Source organism: Hemitrygon akajei, chromosome 17 (assembly GCF_048418815.1).
Source record: "Hemitrygon akajei chromosome 17, sHemAka1.3, whole genome shotgun sequence".
Taxonomy (NCBI): Eukaryota; Metazoa; Chordata; class Chondrichthyes; order Myliobatiformes; family Dasyatidae; genus Hemitrygon; species Hemitrygon akajei.
The window spans coordinates 48,363,577-48,382,339 of NC_133140.1; the positions used below are offsets into that span (position 1 = coordinate 48,363,577).

The 18,763-nt window shown below is 37.8% G+C and overlaps 1 protein-coding gene across 7 annotated transcripts in view; it reads left to right on the plus strand.

Moving 5' to 3' along the window:
* The window catches only part of LOC140740672 (E3 ubiquitin-protein ligase SIAH1), a 75,914-nt gene that overhangs the window by 24,578 nt on the left and 32,573 nt on the right, over window positions 1-18,763 (plus strand). For 5 of the 7 annotated variants that reach the window (XR_012101901.1, XR_012101900.1, XR_012101902.1 and 2 more), the window contains one exon: window positions 6,904-7,716. Coding sequence is in view for 2 of the 7 variants with exons in the window: in XM_073070068.1 (XP_072926169.1) it covers window positions 6,904-7,716; window positions 9,361-9,452 (905 nt within the window). In the remaining 5 variants the exon portion in view is untranslated. Of the gene's footprint in view, window positions 1-6,903; window positions 10,497-18,763 lie in introns of those variants that run through there. The other 2 variants (XM_073070068.1, XM_073070069.1) reach the window with 2 other exon arrangements.

The window sequence follows — 18,763 nt, forward strand, 5'->3', positions numbered from 1 at the left end:
AGAATAGTAACTAACTGGATCGATAAAAGATCAACCAGAGTGCGGAAGATGACAAAGTGCAAATGCTAATACAGGTGTCCCCCGCTTAATGAATGTTTGCTTTACGTCACTTCGCTTTTACAAAAGATCTACATTAGTAACCTGTTTTCACATTACGAAGAGGATTTTCACTTTTACAAAAATTTTTCCCATATAAATTAATGGTTCTTCGCTTTACGCCATTTCGGCTTAAGAAAGGTTTCATAGGAATGCTCTACCTTTGTAAAAAGGGGGGGGGGGGCACCTGTATAAATAATGAGGACATGAGGTTAATGAAAGAGCCCTTAAAGTGAGATCATTGATTGTGGGAACATTTCAATGATGGGGCAAGTGAATGTAGTTATCCCCCTTCTGTTCAAGAGTCTGGTAGTTGAGGGATAGTAACTGTCTTGAACCAGTGGTGAGAGTCCTGAGGCTCTGTACCTTCTACCTGATGGCAGTGAGAAGACAGCATGACCTGGGTGGTGGGGATCTCTAATGGATGCTACTTTCCTATGACAGTATTTCATGTAGATGTGCTCAGTAGTTGAGGACTTTACCAATATGTACTAGGCCAATCCACTACCTTTTTTGTAGGATTTTCCATTCAAAGGCATTGGTATTTCTATGCAGCCAGCCAATACAGTTTCCACCACTCATCTATAAAAGTTTAGTCTCTTGCGTATAGAAGTTTTAGATGTCATGCCAAATCTCTGCAGACTCCTAAGGAAGTAGAGGTGCTGCCATGCTTTCTTTATAATTGCACTTGCATGCTGGACCCAGAACAGGTCCTGTGAAATAGTAACATGTAGGAATTTAAAGTTGTTAACTCTCCACCTCTGATCCTTTGAGACTGGCTCACGGACCTCTGGTTTCTTTCTCTTTAAGTCTATAATCAGTTCCTTGGTCTTGCTGACATTGACTGAAAGGTTGTTCGGCCAAATTTTCAATCTCCCTCCTATATACTGATTCATCACCAACGTTGATTCAGCCCACAACAGTGTCATCTGCAAACTTGAATATAGCTACCTGTTGCTCTGGTAGGCATATTGGAGCAGATCTAAGTTGCCTCTCAATCAGATGAGAAGTTTCATCACAAACTCTCAAAACACTACTTCACTGTGGTTGGAAGTGCAACTGGACGATGTTTATTAAGGCAGGTCACCATGCTCCTCTTGAGCATTAGTATAATTGTAGCCTCCTTGAAGTAGATGGGTACCACACATTGCCGAAACAGGTTAAGGATCTCAGTGAACACACCAGCCAGCTGGTCAACATAAATCTTTAGTAGTTTTGAGTTTTTTTAAAAATTGGAACTACAAAATATGAAAAGCATGTCTTGAGTGTAAGGTGCAGTGAAACTTGCCTCAAGGACATAGGTTGATGGAATATCTAGGTAAATTAAAATTGAAGTAAATGTCAAGTGATCTAGATTGAAAAGACAGATGTAAGCCAAGTGCTACAATTCTAATGGGCAGAAACCAACACTTTGAAATTTTGTAGATATCTTTATAGTAAGATGAGTTAACAGAAGTTGTGTGTATGTGAGAGTATAAATTTAGCTCTCCTTTGAGGATTATGATCAATTCCTTTTTGAAAATTGAATTGCCTGTGATTTCTGGTGTGAACTTGATTTGCCATTATATTTTTTAAAAAAGGCTTTGTAATTAAACTTCAGTAGCTGTAAGTAAGGAAACACGAAAGTCTTTTTAATATGCAACAATTGGTTAGGCTTTAGGGTTTAAAAAGTTCTTCTATCATGAAGGTTTTTCAGAATCGTTTTGGATGACAAGATGGGTATATTTAGACTACTTGCACAGTATTCCCTGATTGCTAGCGAGTCCAGAACCAGAGGTCACAGCCTCAAATGAGGTGTGCCATTTAGAACTGGGATTGGCAGAAACAATTTCATCTAGAAGATTTAACCATAATTGTGTTGAATATTTCAGAGATGGTCTAAGTACCGTAGATTCCGGATTATAAGCCGCTACTTTTTTCCCACGCTTTGAACAGCTTTGAACACTGCAGCCTTTACTACGGTGCGGCTAATACATGGTTTTTTTTTTCATGCCACCAAAAACATTTTGCCTCGTAACAGTAGATCAATAAAATTGATGAGTAGTTCACAGAGGTCCAATGAAATTGTACGATAAATCAAGCGCACTTTCACAATTAAATTATTGTATATCAGTCATTTGTACTCACCCTCATCAACATGGAAAACACTCGAAGAAAAGCATTGTGCTGCCTTTATGGCAGTTATTTAGTTTATAATATTTTTGCTTAGTAATTCATTTGTTAGTATTTTCTAGTTAAAGTTAGAAGTGTTTTAAGTATATTTGTTTACTGTACTACATCCCGGGATGCTATGACGTCACATCCGGTTTCGCCGCGTCTTGTGGGGAAAATACCGGTTTGCGATAAACGGAAAGGAGGGGGCGAGCACATTAGACCCGCACGAGAACGCTGCAAAGCATATGATGCAGCTTTTAAGTTAAAGGCAATCAATAACTTTTCCTGGTAGGCTGCAGTATATATTTTTTTACCAGTCGTTAGGAGATATTGGAATGTTGTTCGTGCACTGTTCAGTAAAAAAGTATACGCAACGTAATTTGTGTGTTACCGATACGTATGTATATTTAAAAGTAGCCGTGTTACAGGCACGGTTCGAAAAAAAGCATTTGCAATATGTATTTGTTTATGTTACTATACGGATTTAATTAAAAGTTTAAAAAATCCTCACATGTAATATCTTTCTGTGTAAATATCTCATATTACAACGTGGGACACCTGCGGCTTAAAATCCGGTGCGGCTTGTACAAGTACAAAATTGATTTTCTTTCTAAAATTAGAGCCTGCGGCTTTTAATCAGGTGTGCTCTGTAGTCCGGAATCTACGGTATTCTTCACAAGAGAATTGGAAATTGCAGCATATTTGGGAATGTTTGTGGAAATGTATGGCTACTTGTATGAAGTCCAAGATGTGTAAATATTATTCATAAATGGTATTTCAGGGGCTACTGGTAATCTAGTGTACATCCAAAGGTTCTTTCAGTCTTCCTAACAGCCCTGATTGATCTAGAACAGGGGTGGGCAAACTTTTTGACTTGTGGGCCACAAAGGGTTCTAAAATTTGACAGGGGGGCTGGACCAGGAGCAGATGGATGGAGTGTTTTGGTATTACACCTCATAAGAGAAAATAAAATATCATGGGATATGTAGAAAACATGTGCTTTAATTTCAATTGAAAATGAACAAATGCATTACAACAAAATGTCTTTGAAGTCCCATGGTATTTAGCTATTTATTGAAATGACTTTTAAAACACTGAAAATTAAATGAATGAAATACAGCTTTTTTTTAAATAGTAACAGTTATTATTTTAAAGCACTGAAAATTCTGTTATCCTTCAAGATATTATCATCATCACTCTCCTCCTGACTCTTTATTTCAAAAACGGTAGGAGATGCAGGTCTACTTGTCCTGCTCCTTCTTATTCAATTGTCCCCTGTGCCAAAACTCAACAACGACCAACACAAGGACAGAACAGTGACAGCGCGCCAGTATGCGGAGCGCGTTATTTGATCTGGAGCGCATTTTTTATTTTGAGAACGTACGTGCACCTGCGCACTACTCATGTCCATCACTTAACAGAAATGACATGTAACATGTAAGGCTTATTGAAAAAAATATTTTCAAATGCATTTTTTACATAACACAACGAAGAAACTTATTTTTAATTTTAGTGGGAACAGTGTTGTTGGTCTCCCTTTTTAGCCAGCGCATCAAAGTCTGGATTTAGTTTTGTTGTGGCAAAAACGCCAGAATTGCGGGGAAAAAAACGTTAACAAGGTTTATTAATATAATTTCATCAAGTTCTGCGGGCCGGATTAAAAAGCTTAACGGGCCATAGTTTGCCCATGCCTGATCTAGAACATTCAGTAGATGACTGGTGTTTTTAGTGATAGGCTAGAGGGATTGGGGTTAATACTTTCCCTAATGCTGAGCTGAAAGTTCGCTTCCTCGTAAGAGGATTTGGGCAAAGATTTATTCAGTTTGTTCTATTTGGTCTGATCGGTATGGAAAATATTTATAATGTCAAAATTGAAGAGATTAGTTTATTTCATTTATATAGTGAGTGTTTCATTTGTAAATGCATCTAACTATTTAACCTGGTTTACAGTGAATGGTTGGATTGAAGTATGCTTTGCTAAATTATTCACTAGAAATTATTGTGTGGAAAAGGGTTAGTTAGGTGGTTGTTTGCCCTCAACAATTTCTAATACCTTTTTTGCATGTATAGTTTGCTAGGTTTTTGGTTTTGGTGATTTTTAAAATTGAATGGTAGGCCTCCTGCCTTTGCACTCGTAAATCATGACCAATAGATTTCTTGAAGGGGTTGGGTGCAATTTGTGTTCATTTAGTAGCTCTATAATGTTGCATGTGTTGACAAGTAAAATCTGTCACCTAAACTTCAGGAACACTTAAGATATATAGATTAGATAATATTACACAATTGGTACTGTCATTTCAAGCATTTGCTCTAAAGAGCCTTATTTTTAATTGCAACCAGTTGTGTGCTCTTTCACAATACTCCATAGACGTGAGTGCATAATATTTTGCACTTTTAACCAGTATGCTTTAATCACTTGGCCAGTGATTACTGGTCTTGCCAGTTGTATTTTTTCCCCCCAAAAAGAAAAGTGGCCAAATCAGGTTGTTTTCTAACATTGCTCTATTCTACAAAAGTAGTACCTTAGTTTTAAAGGAAAGTCTAGATCTCTTTCAAGGCAGTTAATATTGCTGATGGTCAAAGCATTGACTTGAAAATATTAAATTTTCAGCATTTTTTTTTTAAATTTTGAAGGATTGCTTAATGAGGTTGTCAAGCTGAGGTGATGCCTAGATCCAAGTAGAGCTGAGAGGAGCAAGTTTTGCATGGTGTGTTAATATTATGAAGAATGATGCATGGGAATCTAGCCAAGACTGCATTGGAATTGTGACATCTAAATGTGGTGAGCTTGGTTGAGGGCTCCTTGAGGGGCAGATGAGACTAGAGATTCTGATCCATTGCCTTGGTAATTGCACAGCTTTGGTCAAGTTATCTGCATTAAATGGACATGTTTTGCTTTCCCTTTGAAAGTTCTGGTCTATTATGTTAAGTAAATCAGTTCTGATATTGTATTTTATGTTCTTCAGTACCACCTGTAGGAGGTACTGCTTTTGTGTTCAGTATAACCAAAATGAGTTACCAGTGCTTGTGTATAGAAGGACAGCTTGTTGGCTTGCATCATTAACATAATGGGGCCCTAATCCTTTTTTCATTTGTGTATTCTATTAAAATTGCATATCTATGTGGAAAATTTGTTGCATGTTTATTGGCAAATCCACAGCTTTCTGTTCTCAAATTCTTTGACTTAACTGTACTTTCCTTAAGCACTTACAAATTTGGATATTGATATCTGATCAAAAGTCAATTTGGCTAGTCTTGGCATTTATCTGTGCAAAACCACTTTGCCCTTTCATTTATAAAAAAAAAAATTCTCTTCCATTTTAATAACAAGCTCTCTCCTGATCTGTTGTCATTTCCCAGTGTACTAGGTTCTGTCTTTCAGTGATCTGGATTTCTATCCCAGAGTTATTGTCCTCCCTGTAGTGGATCTCAACATGCTGGGTATCAGCAGTATTTTTGCTTTTGAGGTTTAGTTTCTTGGTTGCTGAACTAATTCAGAAAGATTGGATGCTAAGTATCACAAAGTCAAAGGAAACTCTCAACTTGACCACTGTTCAGTGAGGTGTAACCCCAGCTGGTAGCTTGTTTAAAAGATCATAACTAAAACTGACATTAGTGTTTTACTGCTTTGTGGAAATTTGCTTCTTGCAAGGAGGAAATTGCTACCACTTAAACTCTCCCATTTTCAGCATGTGACTGGTTAGTGGAGTGATTCACATTGCTTGGATTATTATGGCCAGTTTAACACTTGTCATTTCCACTTCAAGGCTAATGTGAAATGCACCAATCGTTTAAAAAAAAAAAAAAAAAAAAAATCAATCAATCCTGGAAAATAAGTGTAATTTCATAAATTGGCACGGTTCAGTTGAATGCATAATAGATTTTTTAAAAATAGTATATTCCTGTGGGCTGAGGTGTATGCCATTCAGTATGGTGAAGAGTAAATTCACATCCTAAAGTTACAATAATTTTTATAACAAAGAATTGTAAATTATGCTGGAAATAGTCCGCATATTAGACAACATCAGAATGCTTTGATCTTCTGTAGAACTTTTAATAAAAAAAAAGTTGGGAAGGATGAACATTGGAGTAAACAAGTGAACACTTGAGATGGAAGTGTTCATCCACAATAGAACATTGAATAGAACATTCTACAGAAAGGTTGGTAAAGGCCAATGAATAAAGTGTGTTACTGGAATATAGGAGAAAATCTGAAACACCAGGAGATACAGGAAATGAGGCTGTAGTACCGAAGCCTATAATGTGACTGATCAAAAGCATAGTTCCATGAACACTAGGAAATTCTGAAGTGGCAGGAAACTGGATTTATTTCTGAATTGATCAATGTTACAACTGCCATACATGAACTGTGTGACCAGCTATATTTGTGAAGTGTGTATGATTACAATGAATTTGATCATTTATAAGATCAGGATATTGTCTCCCTGCAGGGACATGTATGCATACTTTCAAATGGGAGAATATCAGGAGTCGGCTCTGTAATGTTGGTGACAATCAGGATGCAGATATTGGCCTATGTTGGTACAGTATCAAGATAGAAAATGAAAGATCCTTGATTGACTGAAAGTTGTCATTTCTTTATGGTTAAGTAAATATTGTTTTCTAATATTTTTCCTTTCCTTTTATTTTCAGAAATGAGTCGTCAGACTGCCACAGCACTCCCAACAGGTACATCAAAGTGTACACCTGCCCAGAGAGTACCTGCATTGACAGGAACCACAGCTTCCAATAGTGATTTAGCAAGTCTTTTTGAGTGTCCAGTTTGCTTTGACTATGTGCTCCCACCAATTCTTCAGTGCCAGAGTGGCCACCTTGTCTGCAGCAACTGTCGTCCTAAGCTTACATGCTGTCCCACCTGCAGGGGCCCTTTGGGCTCCATTCGTAACTTGGCCATGGAAAAAGTGGCTAACTCTGTAATGTTTCCCTGTAAGTATGCCTCTTCAGGTTGTGAAATAACACTACCACATACAGAGAAAGCAGACCATGAGGAACTCTGTGAGTTCAGACCATACTCGTGTCCTTGCCCTGGTGCCTCCTGTAAATGGCAGGGTTCTCTGGATGCTGTAATGCCACACTTGATGCATCAACACAAATCAATTACAACCTTGCAGGGTGAGGACATAGTTTTCCTGGCCACAGACATAAACCTTCCAGGTGCAGTAGATTGGGTTATGATGCAGTCCTGTTTTGGCTTCCATTTTATGTTGGTCTTGGAAAAACAAGAGAAGTACGATGGCCACCAGCAGTTTTTTGCCATAGTACAGTTAATTGGAACACGCAAACAAGCTGAAAACTTTGCTTACAGACTTGAGCTGAATGGCCACAGACGGCGATTGACTTGGGAAGCAACTCCTCGATCGATTCACGAGGGCATTGCCACAGCAATTATGAATAGTGACTGCCTAGTTTTCGACACTAGCATTGCACAGCTCTTTGCGGAAAATGGTAATTTGGGAATTAATGTAACAATATCAATGTGTTGAAACCATTGCATTTCATAAATCTCTTGCTAGGGGCCAGTAATGGGGCAGTAAATGCTGTACATCGAGCTGAACATTGTGCAACATTTTCTTGCTGCCAAGCATTTATCAGACTGACTTTGTGGATTGTTCAGTTTGGGTCTTGATTCTAACATGTAGAACTGGCTTACAGCAAAGTTAACACTAATTGTAAATGCAGTAAACCACTGAACAGACACATTTTTTGTAGAAAATAGTGCTAGGAGCCTAAAGAATATGGGCATAAACACTTGCAAGTGCTACAATCTTGTTAGTTTTTGACTGTACTTGGCTAAAGGTGTTAAACTGTTGTGTTCTGATCGTCTTCACTGACAAGCCATGTTGTGCAGTTTTAAGTTGCTGCTTTTCTCACTTGTCACTACATAGAATTGCTGCTGTTTTGTGTAAATTTTCTGTGTATGGCTATTTTTATAAACTTGGTAGATTTTCATCAATAAATTTCCCTTTTCTTTGTACAAGAAGCCACTTGGAGCTATTTAAGTTCATTTAATATCTATTGGTTTACAAGCTAGGAGCTGATAATCTGTCCTAATAATGAGTTTTTTTAGCATCTGCAATTGAGCTCTTGACATTTCAAATTGGTTTAAGTGGCAAGTACTTTTAACTCCATTTAAAAAAAACTTGTATCTATTGTCACTGTACAGTGGATAACTGAACTAACATTATACATTTTAGTTATTTAGAAAAGGTGCATATGTATCTGAAAATTAGTGTTTTAAACTTTCCAAAGTTTATTCAAATCTAATACAAAAAGACACTTGGCCTCCTGCTTTTCCTCCAACATTGCTACTCCAAACATCATCTTTGCTATTCCAACAAAGTTTCCTCAGTGGTGCTATCTTGCTCCCCCCTTTTTTCGGATGGGAATAACTAATTGTATAAAATGGAATATTTAAAAAAATGTTCATATCCTTTTTGCTGTGGTGAAAGTAAGCTGGTGTTATTGCATGAATGTAAACTTGAGTACATATCCCTTTTTGGAAGAGAACACTATTGGTTAAGACAAGCCTGCTTAAAACATGTTTTATTTGTAGTTAACTGTGAATAGCTGATTTAAGAATTGCCAAGCCAGTCTATTCTATCCAAGTGTTCTGCAGTTCAGCATTTTTGCTGAAGTACAGAAGTTGCACACTTTAAAAAAAAATTGTACAAGATAAATTGATCCTTTCATTTAATCCTGCTTAATTTTTGTGATCATGTTTTAATGATATGCAGGTTCTTGCCTAAATGTTTTCAACAAACAGTCATTTTATAGTGTAAGTGATGGTTCAGTTGTGGTCATAATTGTCTTTAGTCTCTGACATCTAGATTAGTTATCTATCAAATGGCTTCCAGTAATCAGAACTATTCAGGTAACAATGTACAAGATCTATGACCTAATTTTTATTATAACCTAATCTTTCCTCAGATCCTACAAAAAAAACCACTGAGTTTAAGTACTTTGGAAACATTTAATATTTCAAATGTCTGCAGTTTTGAAAAAGTAATCTAACATTCCCAACTGCACCAAAATTATACAGAATAATCCTATCATTTATGTTTAAAGATGCTTTTTGTATTTATTTTGCAGGAGTCTTGACTAGAACTAATTTTGATGCAGTCATTAGTAATGTGGACAATGCTTGCCTTTCGTTGGCAGTATTACATTACAAGGTGATGTAATATGGGAGACTGAGTTTAACTCGGAAATCTAAAAGCTAATTGTTTGGAATGTTAAACCAGTTTTTGTAAGTTGTAAAGACAGGAATTTAATTTTTTTCCAAATCCTATTTTAAGGAAAGCGGCCTTGATTCAATTGCCATTATTTACAGTGTTACATTGACAACCACATAGTACATTAACAGTATTTAATGCTTATGTTAACTAATAAAGGCTGAACTCTGCAGCTAAAGTGTGTGGCGTCTAGTATGCTAGGAGCAACTGGATTATTTGATACTACACTTGACTAAATCTATAACTTGCATATCTTCAAAAAATACAACTGTCCACTGATTTTAAAATGTCAAACTACAGGTGGGGATGGCTTTATACATGTATGAGAAATGATGCAATGATGGGCATCTATTGCATTATTCATAAATTTCATGTGAACTTTTGAATTTGTGTAATAAAACTATTGATCCAGAATTTATTCAAAGTACAGAGCAAAGAGTAAATACTGCTACCAGATGCCTAAATGCACAATAATGGCAGTTTTTAAAAATAGATCCTAGATTGGCCTGTTGTAAATTGTAATTAATTTGCTCAAGATTAATTTCTTTCAGTTTGCAACTAATTTTGAGTTTGGCTGCAACTTTTTTTGCAGAAATTGTAATAATTTACACTTGAAGAAAGAAGCATTCCCTTTTTAAAATCCTTCCAAAATGAATAGAACTTACCTGCAACTATCCAGCAGTAATTCAGTCATGCAGATCTTTTTGTAAAAGTCTGTGGAATTGAGCCACCTATTGTGCAATGTACTGGTTCTTTAAGGTTACTTTCTTCCTCAAACATTTACAAGTGACATTTTATCCAAAACCACTTGTATTACACAGATATATCTTTATAGTAGGTGGCCCATTCACTTTAACCATGCTGTTGTACAGTAAATACTGTGTAAGAGTTACGGTTAAACCCTTTCAATACTGTTCTGCCTGAAACTTGATTTATTGTGTGTTTATGCTTATTTGCATTTTAAACTCCAATAAAAGTTGATATCACCCTGTTTTTAAATGGTCAGCTTCTTCTAGCAATTGGAACAATGGTATTTAAGATTAAGGAAAAATGCCAGAAATGTGTGTTCTCTTGCAATAACTTTGGGATTTTGTTAACCTAAATATTCTTAAAATTCCTTGTAGTCTGTTAACTTGATGGTGCAAGTCAGATAGGACTGTGGAGCATGATTTGAAGATACTTCCTGTAATTGCAATTGCTAGGTGAAATCTTTTACGGCACTCATTTGTGGTCCAAATTTGATACTTGCATGAAGTATATTGAGTATCATCAATATGAAGGATTTGGGCATTAAGGTGCAACTTTCTAGGTGGAGCAGTAAATCAGATGACGAAAGACTGCTGCAGTAGTTTTTCCTCCAGTAAATTTTGGCAAACTGGATCAAAACAACATGAAAATTAAACTTTTGGACTGTGGTGGTGGATAGTCTTAAGCATTCCAATTAAAGTGGAATTTCAAGCTTAATAGTTTCACCTTTTTAAGGGAACCATAGCAGATTGAGAATTTTGACTTTTCATGAGTGTTCTCCAGCTAAAAGAAAACTTAAACTTATGCCATTTTCCATAAGATGTTTTATGAATTTAATGTTGTACCAGTACTCAATAAAATAAAACCTAGTAGCCACTGCCAGTTTAACCAGAAATTTCAGAAGTGTGTCCGAAGTTTCCTTAAGGTTTTTCACCTATACATTTCTATCTTTAAAATGCATAAAGGGCACTAGTTATGTGCTTTTTGAGAAAATAGATTTCAATTTTATTGTACTTGTGCCAAATAAGATGGTATTCTTCTGCCAGGAAATTGTGAAATTGATCAATAATAAATGAGGTAGTGTTGGTATATTTTCCATCAGGAAAAAATGGGATCACATTTAAATTCGATTTAGCTACTGCCTCTTTGCTGTTCAACAAATCAAAAGGATGCAAGTTTTTAAAGATGCATGCTTTTTTGATAACCAGATGACAGCATTGAAAGCTGCCTGAAGAGCTTGAGAGCTCAAAGGCATGCAAAGGAATGCTCATAACTAAGACACCAGAGCTTTGAGACCAGTTTGAAATTGCTGGTGGTATAGTCTCGTCCACAGGCAAGAATAAACATTGGGTTGAAGTTCGTGATTTTTGTAGATATGCAAATGAGCTCTATTGAACTTAACTTGACAGTTGCCACTTGGCCAGAAACAGTCCTTTTCATACTGTCTTAGCCAGCTATGCAGCTCTTGAACTGCATCTGTATTTCAGCCCCACACAGAACTGCCTATGTCTCTCTAGTATTTGAAGAATAGGGACAAGACCGTGCATTGGAGAATGGACCCTTTTAGTTATATCCTTTGAGTCCATCAACAATAAGTTTACCACTTATACTGTTGTGGCACCATGAAGGGGAATTGGTTGGGTAATATGGACCCACTCTCTTCCCCCCCCCCCCCCCCCCAAGCCATGTTGAATTTTGTATGGACCATAAGTGTTTGGGAGGGGGGGGGGAGGAGGATTGCTGGAGTTTCTGAATGGGCCATAAGTTCACTGCTTTGAAATATTACTAGAATCAATAAAATTTATTTCTACATAATTGAATCCCTGAATGAAATGAATGGGGGAAAATATAGGGTGCAGTACATCAATCGTTATCTCTGCTTCTGCTTCACCATGCACAAATTACCGTTCACACCCTGCTGAGACCATTCTGCATCCACCCCAAGTCACAAATTGCAGACTGCCCCACCCAATCAACAAGTATGCAGCAGGAGGCTAGCCAGTGTTTTAGTTATAAAATGTGACATGAAGGCTGCAGTGGGGTCATCTACCAGAAAAGGCTAAGTGCAGAGTGGCATGTACATGTGAAGTCTATCAATGCATCACTACCACTACAACTTCCATTAAATCCCTGATACTTGTATTTTGAAAAGGAATTCAATTCACATTTCTTGGTGAGTACACACTTTGTTTGCCACATAGAACTTGTGTATATATAATAGCATTTTTAAAGCTTGCCTAAAAATTTACTTTAAAACGTACTGCCTAAAACTAGTTTTATGTGTACATGTATAATCAACACTGATACTTTTTCACATGGGATTTTGCTCATAATTCTTTTACTAATTTTCTGTAGAGGCTACTCATATAATTGTGTATATATAAATATTTTGTGTATATGTGCATATGGATGCAAGCATATTTTTAATTTTATCTTTTTTAGCAATATTCCAAGATAGATGAAGATTGGCAACCTATAAGATTTCAAACTTAATTGCAAAATTCTGCAAGTCACAATATAGGTTAGTCATTGATTCTGTCTGCAGTTTCTGTTATAATTTCTTCTGTTATAATTTCTACTGTTATGAATCGGAGCTTATGAAACCCTTCAAGCTATTCCCTTGAGCTGCTCATCATTATCAAAGTGTATTGATGAAATGTCAGATGATATGGAAAAACTAGTTACACAACTGCAAGTTAAGTTTGCTTTGCAAATCAATGAAAGTACATTACAGGATGATTAAAGCCCTTCTGTTGACATGTTAGGTATTTCAATGATGACCAGGCCAGTGAGGAAATACTTTCTGCCCAAAAATGTGTAACACAGATATGAAAGGTGAAACTATTTGAGAAAGTTCAACTATTTCTTGGAAAGCAATATTCTGCTGGAAAGTATAATGAATTGTGCAACTGATGGTACTTCTGTGGTAGGAACATTGCTCATTTAAACATACTGTGTCTGATGTACTTTGCATATACTGTGTCATCCACAACCAGCATTTGGTTGCAAAAGAATTGGGAGAGTGTTTGCACATCTTGCTGCTGTAATAATGACTATTGACTTCATCAAATCAAATGTACTTCAAGATTGTCCTTCTTGATAAATGAGGAAAGCTAAAGGTGTTGAATGGTACTGATGCCTAGAGGTCCAATGGGTATTAAAAGGTAAATTTCTGTTACTTTGTTGCCCTTTTGGATAGTATTGTAGCTTTTTCTAAGTGATAAGCAGTTTGGTAAATTGTTGTTGCTAAGTCTGGCTTATTTTATTTGTCAGAAATATTTGAAAAACTGAATTTATTAAACAAGCAGTTGCAAGGAAAAAATGCAATCTTGTATTGAAATTACTGCTTTCCTTTTGAAAGTTCACTTTGCAGCAGAAATATTGGATGTTGAAAGTTTGTGATTTCCTTCACTGGCACTCTTAAAATGGGATTGCAAGATGATGAGCTGATTGCAGTTGTTTCAAATGATCAAGATATGCAAAATGATATGGAATTTCAGTTCAGAGACCTGTTGGAGATGTGTTTCAGATTCAGTGGTGAATTCACTTGGGGTGAATCTGTGTTAACATCACCTTGCAAAAATGTCTTACTGAGCCCAATGATATAACAGCTTAAGCAAAGTGTCGTAAGCAAGATTTCTGGATAGCTAGTGATATTCAAAATAAGTTTTCACAGCTCGGGGAGAAAGCAAAATTGTTTTTAACTGGATTTCCCACCTCTTACCTGATTGAATGTGGTCTTATTTGAGCTCTTCACCTGCTATCAAAAGCTTGTAATCATTTTGATGATGTGAAAAGAGATGATCAATTATTTTTAACCACGTTGCAACCAGTTATTCAAAAACTTGGTAGTTTGCATCAGTTGCAAGGATCTCACTAAATACCCGAAGTAATAATATTAAGCAACACAGGCACAAAATGCTGGAGGAACTAACTAAACAATTGACATTTCGGGCCAAGACCCTTCATCAGGATTCATGAGGTCCTGCTGAAGGGTCTTGTCCTGAAATGTTGAGTTGTACTTCCCCCCCCCCCCCCCCACCCCCAGTGATGCTGCCATAATTCCTACAGCATTTTGTGTTTAGTGGCTTGGATTTCCAGCATCTCCAGATTTCCTCATCTTTGTAACAATATTGCACACTTTTTCATTGCTGATTGGAGGAATAGATGAAGTATCCTATTCAGAGCTCGGATATGGTTCTATTTTTAATATACGCCTGTAATATATTTAACATGTATCTTATAAACTGCTAAAACATGCATATTAGAATAATTATTTCTATTGACCAAAGAAAACTAGCAATTGATGAAAACTAATTGGGGGAAGAGAAGCAAACGTTGAGTACCACTGGGCTAAACTTTTCACCTGACATTCTTCCCTGCTCCAGATAAACTTGGATGAGGACTAAACTAAATAAAATGATGCAGCAAGATGTTAATGTTTTGTCTGGCATGCTGGAGATATTCTGAAGAGCTTGGAGTTTTATGCAGAACCGGCAACTTGTAACAATCCAGCTTCAGAATGTGTCTGGTCTTCTACGGATTGGACTGATGCGTTGATTTGCCAAATGGATTGTGTAGTTGGAGCCTTGTTAGGAACACATATGCCACCAAGGAGAAGCTTTAATGCTTTCATTAAGCAGCAATGCAAATCAACACTACTTAATGGATAGGTCACTCATCAGAAACTATAATGCAAAAAAAAAGTCAATTTTATCCATTTGTGCTACACACAATAATGTGCTCTTGCATGAAAGATGCTATTTGCCAAGAGCAGAGATGTCTTCACAATTATTTTGCTTTCACCAGTTAAATATGAGCATTGTACCATAGAAAACACATTGCCGGAATGGGAGTTAAATACATTTCAAATTGATCTCTAGGTTGAAATGTGGGAATGAGTGTGTTGTAATGAGGTCATCACCTTCCTTTCCTCACTCATCCACCACTTGCTTCTATAATTCCCTTAATATCTCTTGGCCAGCAAGCTAATTAATGGCCCAAACCAGTGTGCCTCCAAGGCCAGGACAACACAATAAAATTGGCTTCAGAGCAGGTGTTTCTGGAATGCTAGAGATATGCTGATTTTTAAGGGAGAGGAAGTAGTTATCTACTAACCAGAATGCAGCCACAGCTTTAATGCTAGACCGTCATATGCCAGCCTAAGTGGTCAAAATGGAATTGCTTTATCATTTATCATGATAAATATAATACTGTAACTATGTTTCCCTTTAGTGCATCTTTTGCATAGTACTATAGTAATTTTGTATTGCACTGTACTAGCAAACAAAAACAAACATTTCATGAGTGATGATAAACCTAATCTTGATATGGGTTTCTATTGTGGACTAAGTGGGAAGGGGACCAGGGAGAGAAGAATCATGGTTGGGGAAGAGTGGGAAGTATGAGATCTATAATAAGACCATGCCATATAGTAGCAGAATTAGGCCATTTGGCCCATTTGAGTCTGCTCCACCAGTTAATCATGGTTGATTCATTTTCAGCCAGACTTGACCTCCACGTTTCCCAGTGGCAACAAATCGCACTCTAGCTAAAGCAATTCTAATTCATTTCTGTTCTGAAAGGATGCACCTTTATTCTGAGGCTATATTGCTCTTTACATCCACACTATCAAGACCTTTCACCATTTGATAGGTTTCAATGAGGTCACCCTCACTCTCAGAATCCCAGTGAATACAGGCCCAGAGCCATCTTACTATGACAAGCCACTCAATCCTGGAATCATTTTTGTGAACCTAATTTGAACCGTCTCCATTTCAGCACATCCTTTCTAAGATAAGGGGCTTCAACACAATACAGCCTTGCTTTTATATTCTAGTCCTTTTGAAATGGATGCTAACACTGCATTTGTCTTCCTCCCCACAGACTCAACTTGAAAATCCTGCACAAGGACTCAGTTTTTGTATTCTCTATTTAGAAAATGATAATTCATAGAAACAGAAAACCCACAGCACAATACAGGCCCTTTGGCCCACAAAATTGTGCCGAACATGTCCCTACCTTAGCAATTACTGTACTAGGCTTACCCATAGCCCTCTATTTTTCTAAGCTCTGTGTACCTATTCGAAAGTATCTTAAAAGGCCCTATCGTATCTGCACTCACCACTTTTTTTTTTAAACTTACCCTTGACATCTCCCCTGTATCTACTCCCCAGCAAACTTACTAACCCATCCCTCACTTCCTCATCCAGGTCATTTATATAAATCACAGACTAAGGGTCCCGGAACAGATCCCTGAGGCACACCACTGGTCACTAACCTCCATGCAGAATATGACCTGTCTACAACCACTCCTTGCTTTCTGTGGGCAAGCCAGTTCTGGATCCACAAAGCAATGTCCCCTTGGATCCCATGCCTCCTTACTTTCTCAATATTCCTTTCATCTACCAATGTGCATGCCATACATTTCCAGACACTGTATTCTAAAAATCTAAATCTTTCTGTAGCCTCTAACCCCTCCACATACCTTCATATCTTCAACAAAGTAATCAATTCAAACATACAAAACATTGACATACAATGTAAAAAGAATCAGTCCCAACACAGGCTCCTGTGGGACACCACTAGTCACCGGCAGCCAGTCAGAAAAGGCTCCCTTTATTCCCACTCTTTGCCTCCTGCCCATCAACCACTGCTTTATCCATGCTAGAATCTTTACTGTAATACCATGAGCTTGTAGCTTGTCAAGCAGCCTCATGTGGCACCTTGTCAAAGGCCTCCCAAAAGTCCAAGTATACATCAACCAGTTCTCATTTATCTATCCTGCTTGTTACTCCAACAGATTTGTCAGGCAAGATTTTTCCCTTGAGGAAACCATGCTGACTACAACCTATTTTATCATGTGCCTCCAAGTACCCTGAGACCTCAACCTTAATAATTGACTCCAATGTCTTCCCAATCACTGAGGTCAGGCTAACTGGCCTATAGTTTCTTTTGCCTCTCGCCCTTCTTAGTGACATTTACAATTTTCCAATCTTCCAGAACCACTCAAGAAATTTGATTCTTTAAAGATTATTATTAATGCTGCCATGATCTCTTCAGCCACATCTTTCTGATCTCTGGGGTGTACACCACCTGGTCCAGGTGATTTACTAGCTGATCTATTAGTGGGTTCAATAGGCTCAATCACGTTGCTCGTAGGCACTCTAGAATTAACCCCACTGTAATCCAATCTACTTTTAATCCACAATTAATAAACCATTTTGGTAGATAAATCCCATGTGACTTTTGTAGCATTGCTCCTGTGGCATGTCTTTTCTATCACCCGTTGTAATTTGTAGGCCACATCCTTAATACAGCTCCCATCAGGGTATTTTTACCCTTGCAGTTCCTTAGCTCTATCCACAATGATTCAACAACTGGCCCTGTCACCTCTTTAATGATTTGATTACTTTTTTTAACAACAGATCAATATCATCCCCTCTGCCTTCCTGCCTATCCTTTTGGTACAATGGCTATCCTTGGACTAAGCTCCTAGCTATGATCTTTCAGTCATGATGTCTACGTTATATCTGCCAATCTGCAAATTCACTCACCTTATACCGTATACTGCTCCCATTCAGATCCAACACCTTCAGTCCTGTATTCACTCTTCTCGATTTTGTTGCACCATGCTCAACTTTTTGATTCTTAACTTTGAGGTCTTACCAACATCTGCCTCCGCAACCTCTCCACTAACTGTTCTGTCACTCCGATTCCCATCTCCCTCCAACTCTGGTTTAAGCCTCACAGTGCAGTATTAACAAACCATTTTGGTAGATTAGTCCCCCTCTAGGTGCTAACGGTCCCTTCTGTACAGATCCTACCTTCAGTGGAAGAGAGCCCAATGATCCAAAAATCTTCTGCCCTTCGTCCGATACCAACTCCTTGGCCATGTATTAAATTGTATAATCTTTACTAGCATGTGGCATGAGTAGCAAACCTGAGGTCACAACCCTAGAGGTCCTGCCCTTTAACTTGGCACCTAACTCCCTATGCAGAACTACATCACTCGTCCTACCCATGTCATTGGTGCCTACATGGACCACGACTTCTGGATGTTCACCCTTCCACTTAGAAATGCTGAGGACTCTATCCGAGACATCCTGGCCCCTAGCACCCAGTAGGCAAATAACATCCGGGAATATAGTTCTCACCCACAGAAACACCCGTCCGATCCCCTAATTAACAAATCCCCTATTGCCACAGTGGCTTCTTACCCCCCCCACCCCCTTCCCGAGTTACAGAGGCAGAGTCAGTGCCAGAGACCGGACCACTGTGCGTTTCCTGTTAGTTCATTCCCCCTGACAGATAAAGTGACAGTACCTGTTGTTGAGGGGTATGACCACAGGGGTACTCCACCTTACTGATTGTCACCCAGTATACTGCACCATTAGTGTAACTACCACTCTATATACCCTATCTATCACCCCTTCAGCCTCCCGAATGATCCGGAGTTCGTCAATTTCCAGCTTCATCTCCTTAACGCAGTTTATTAGAAGATGTAGCTGGAT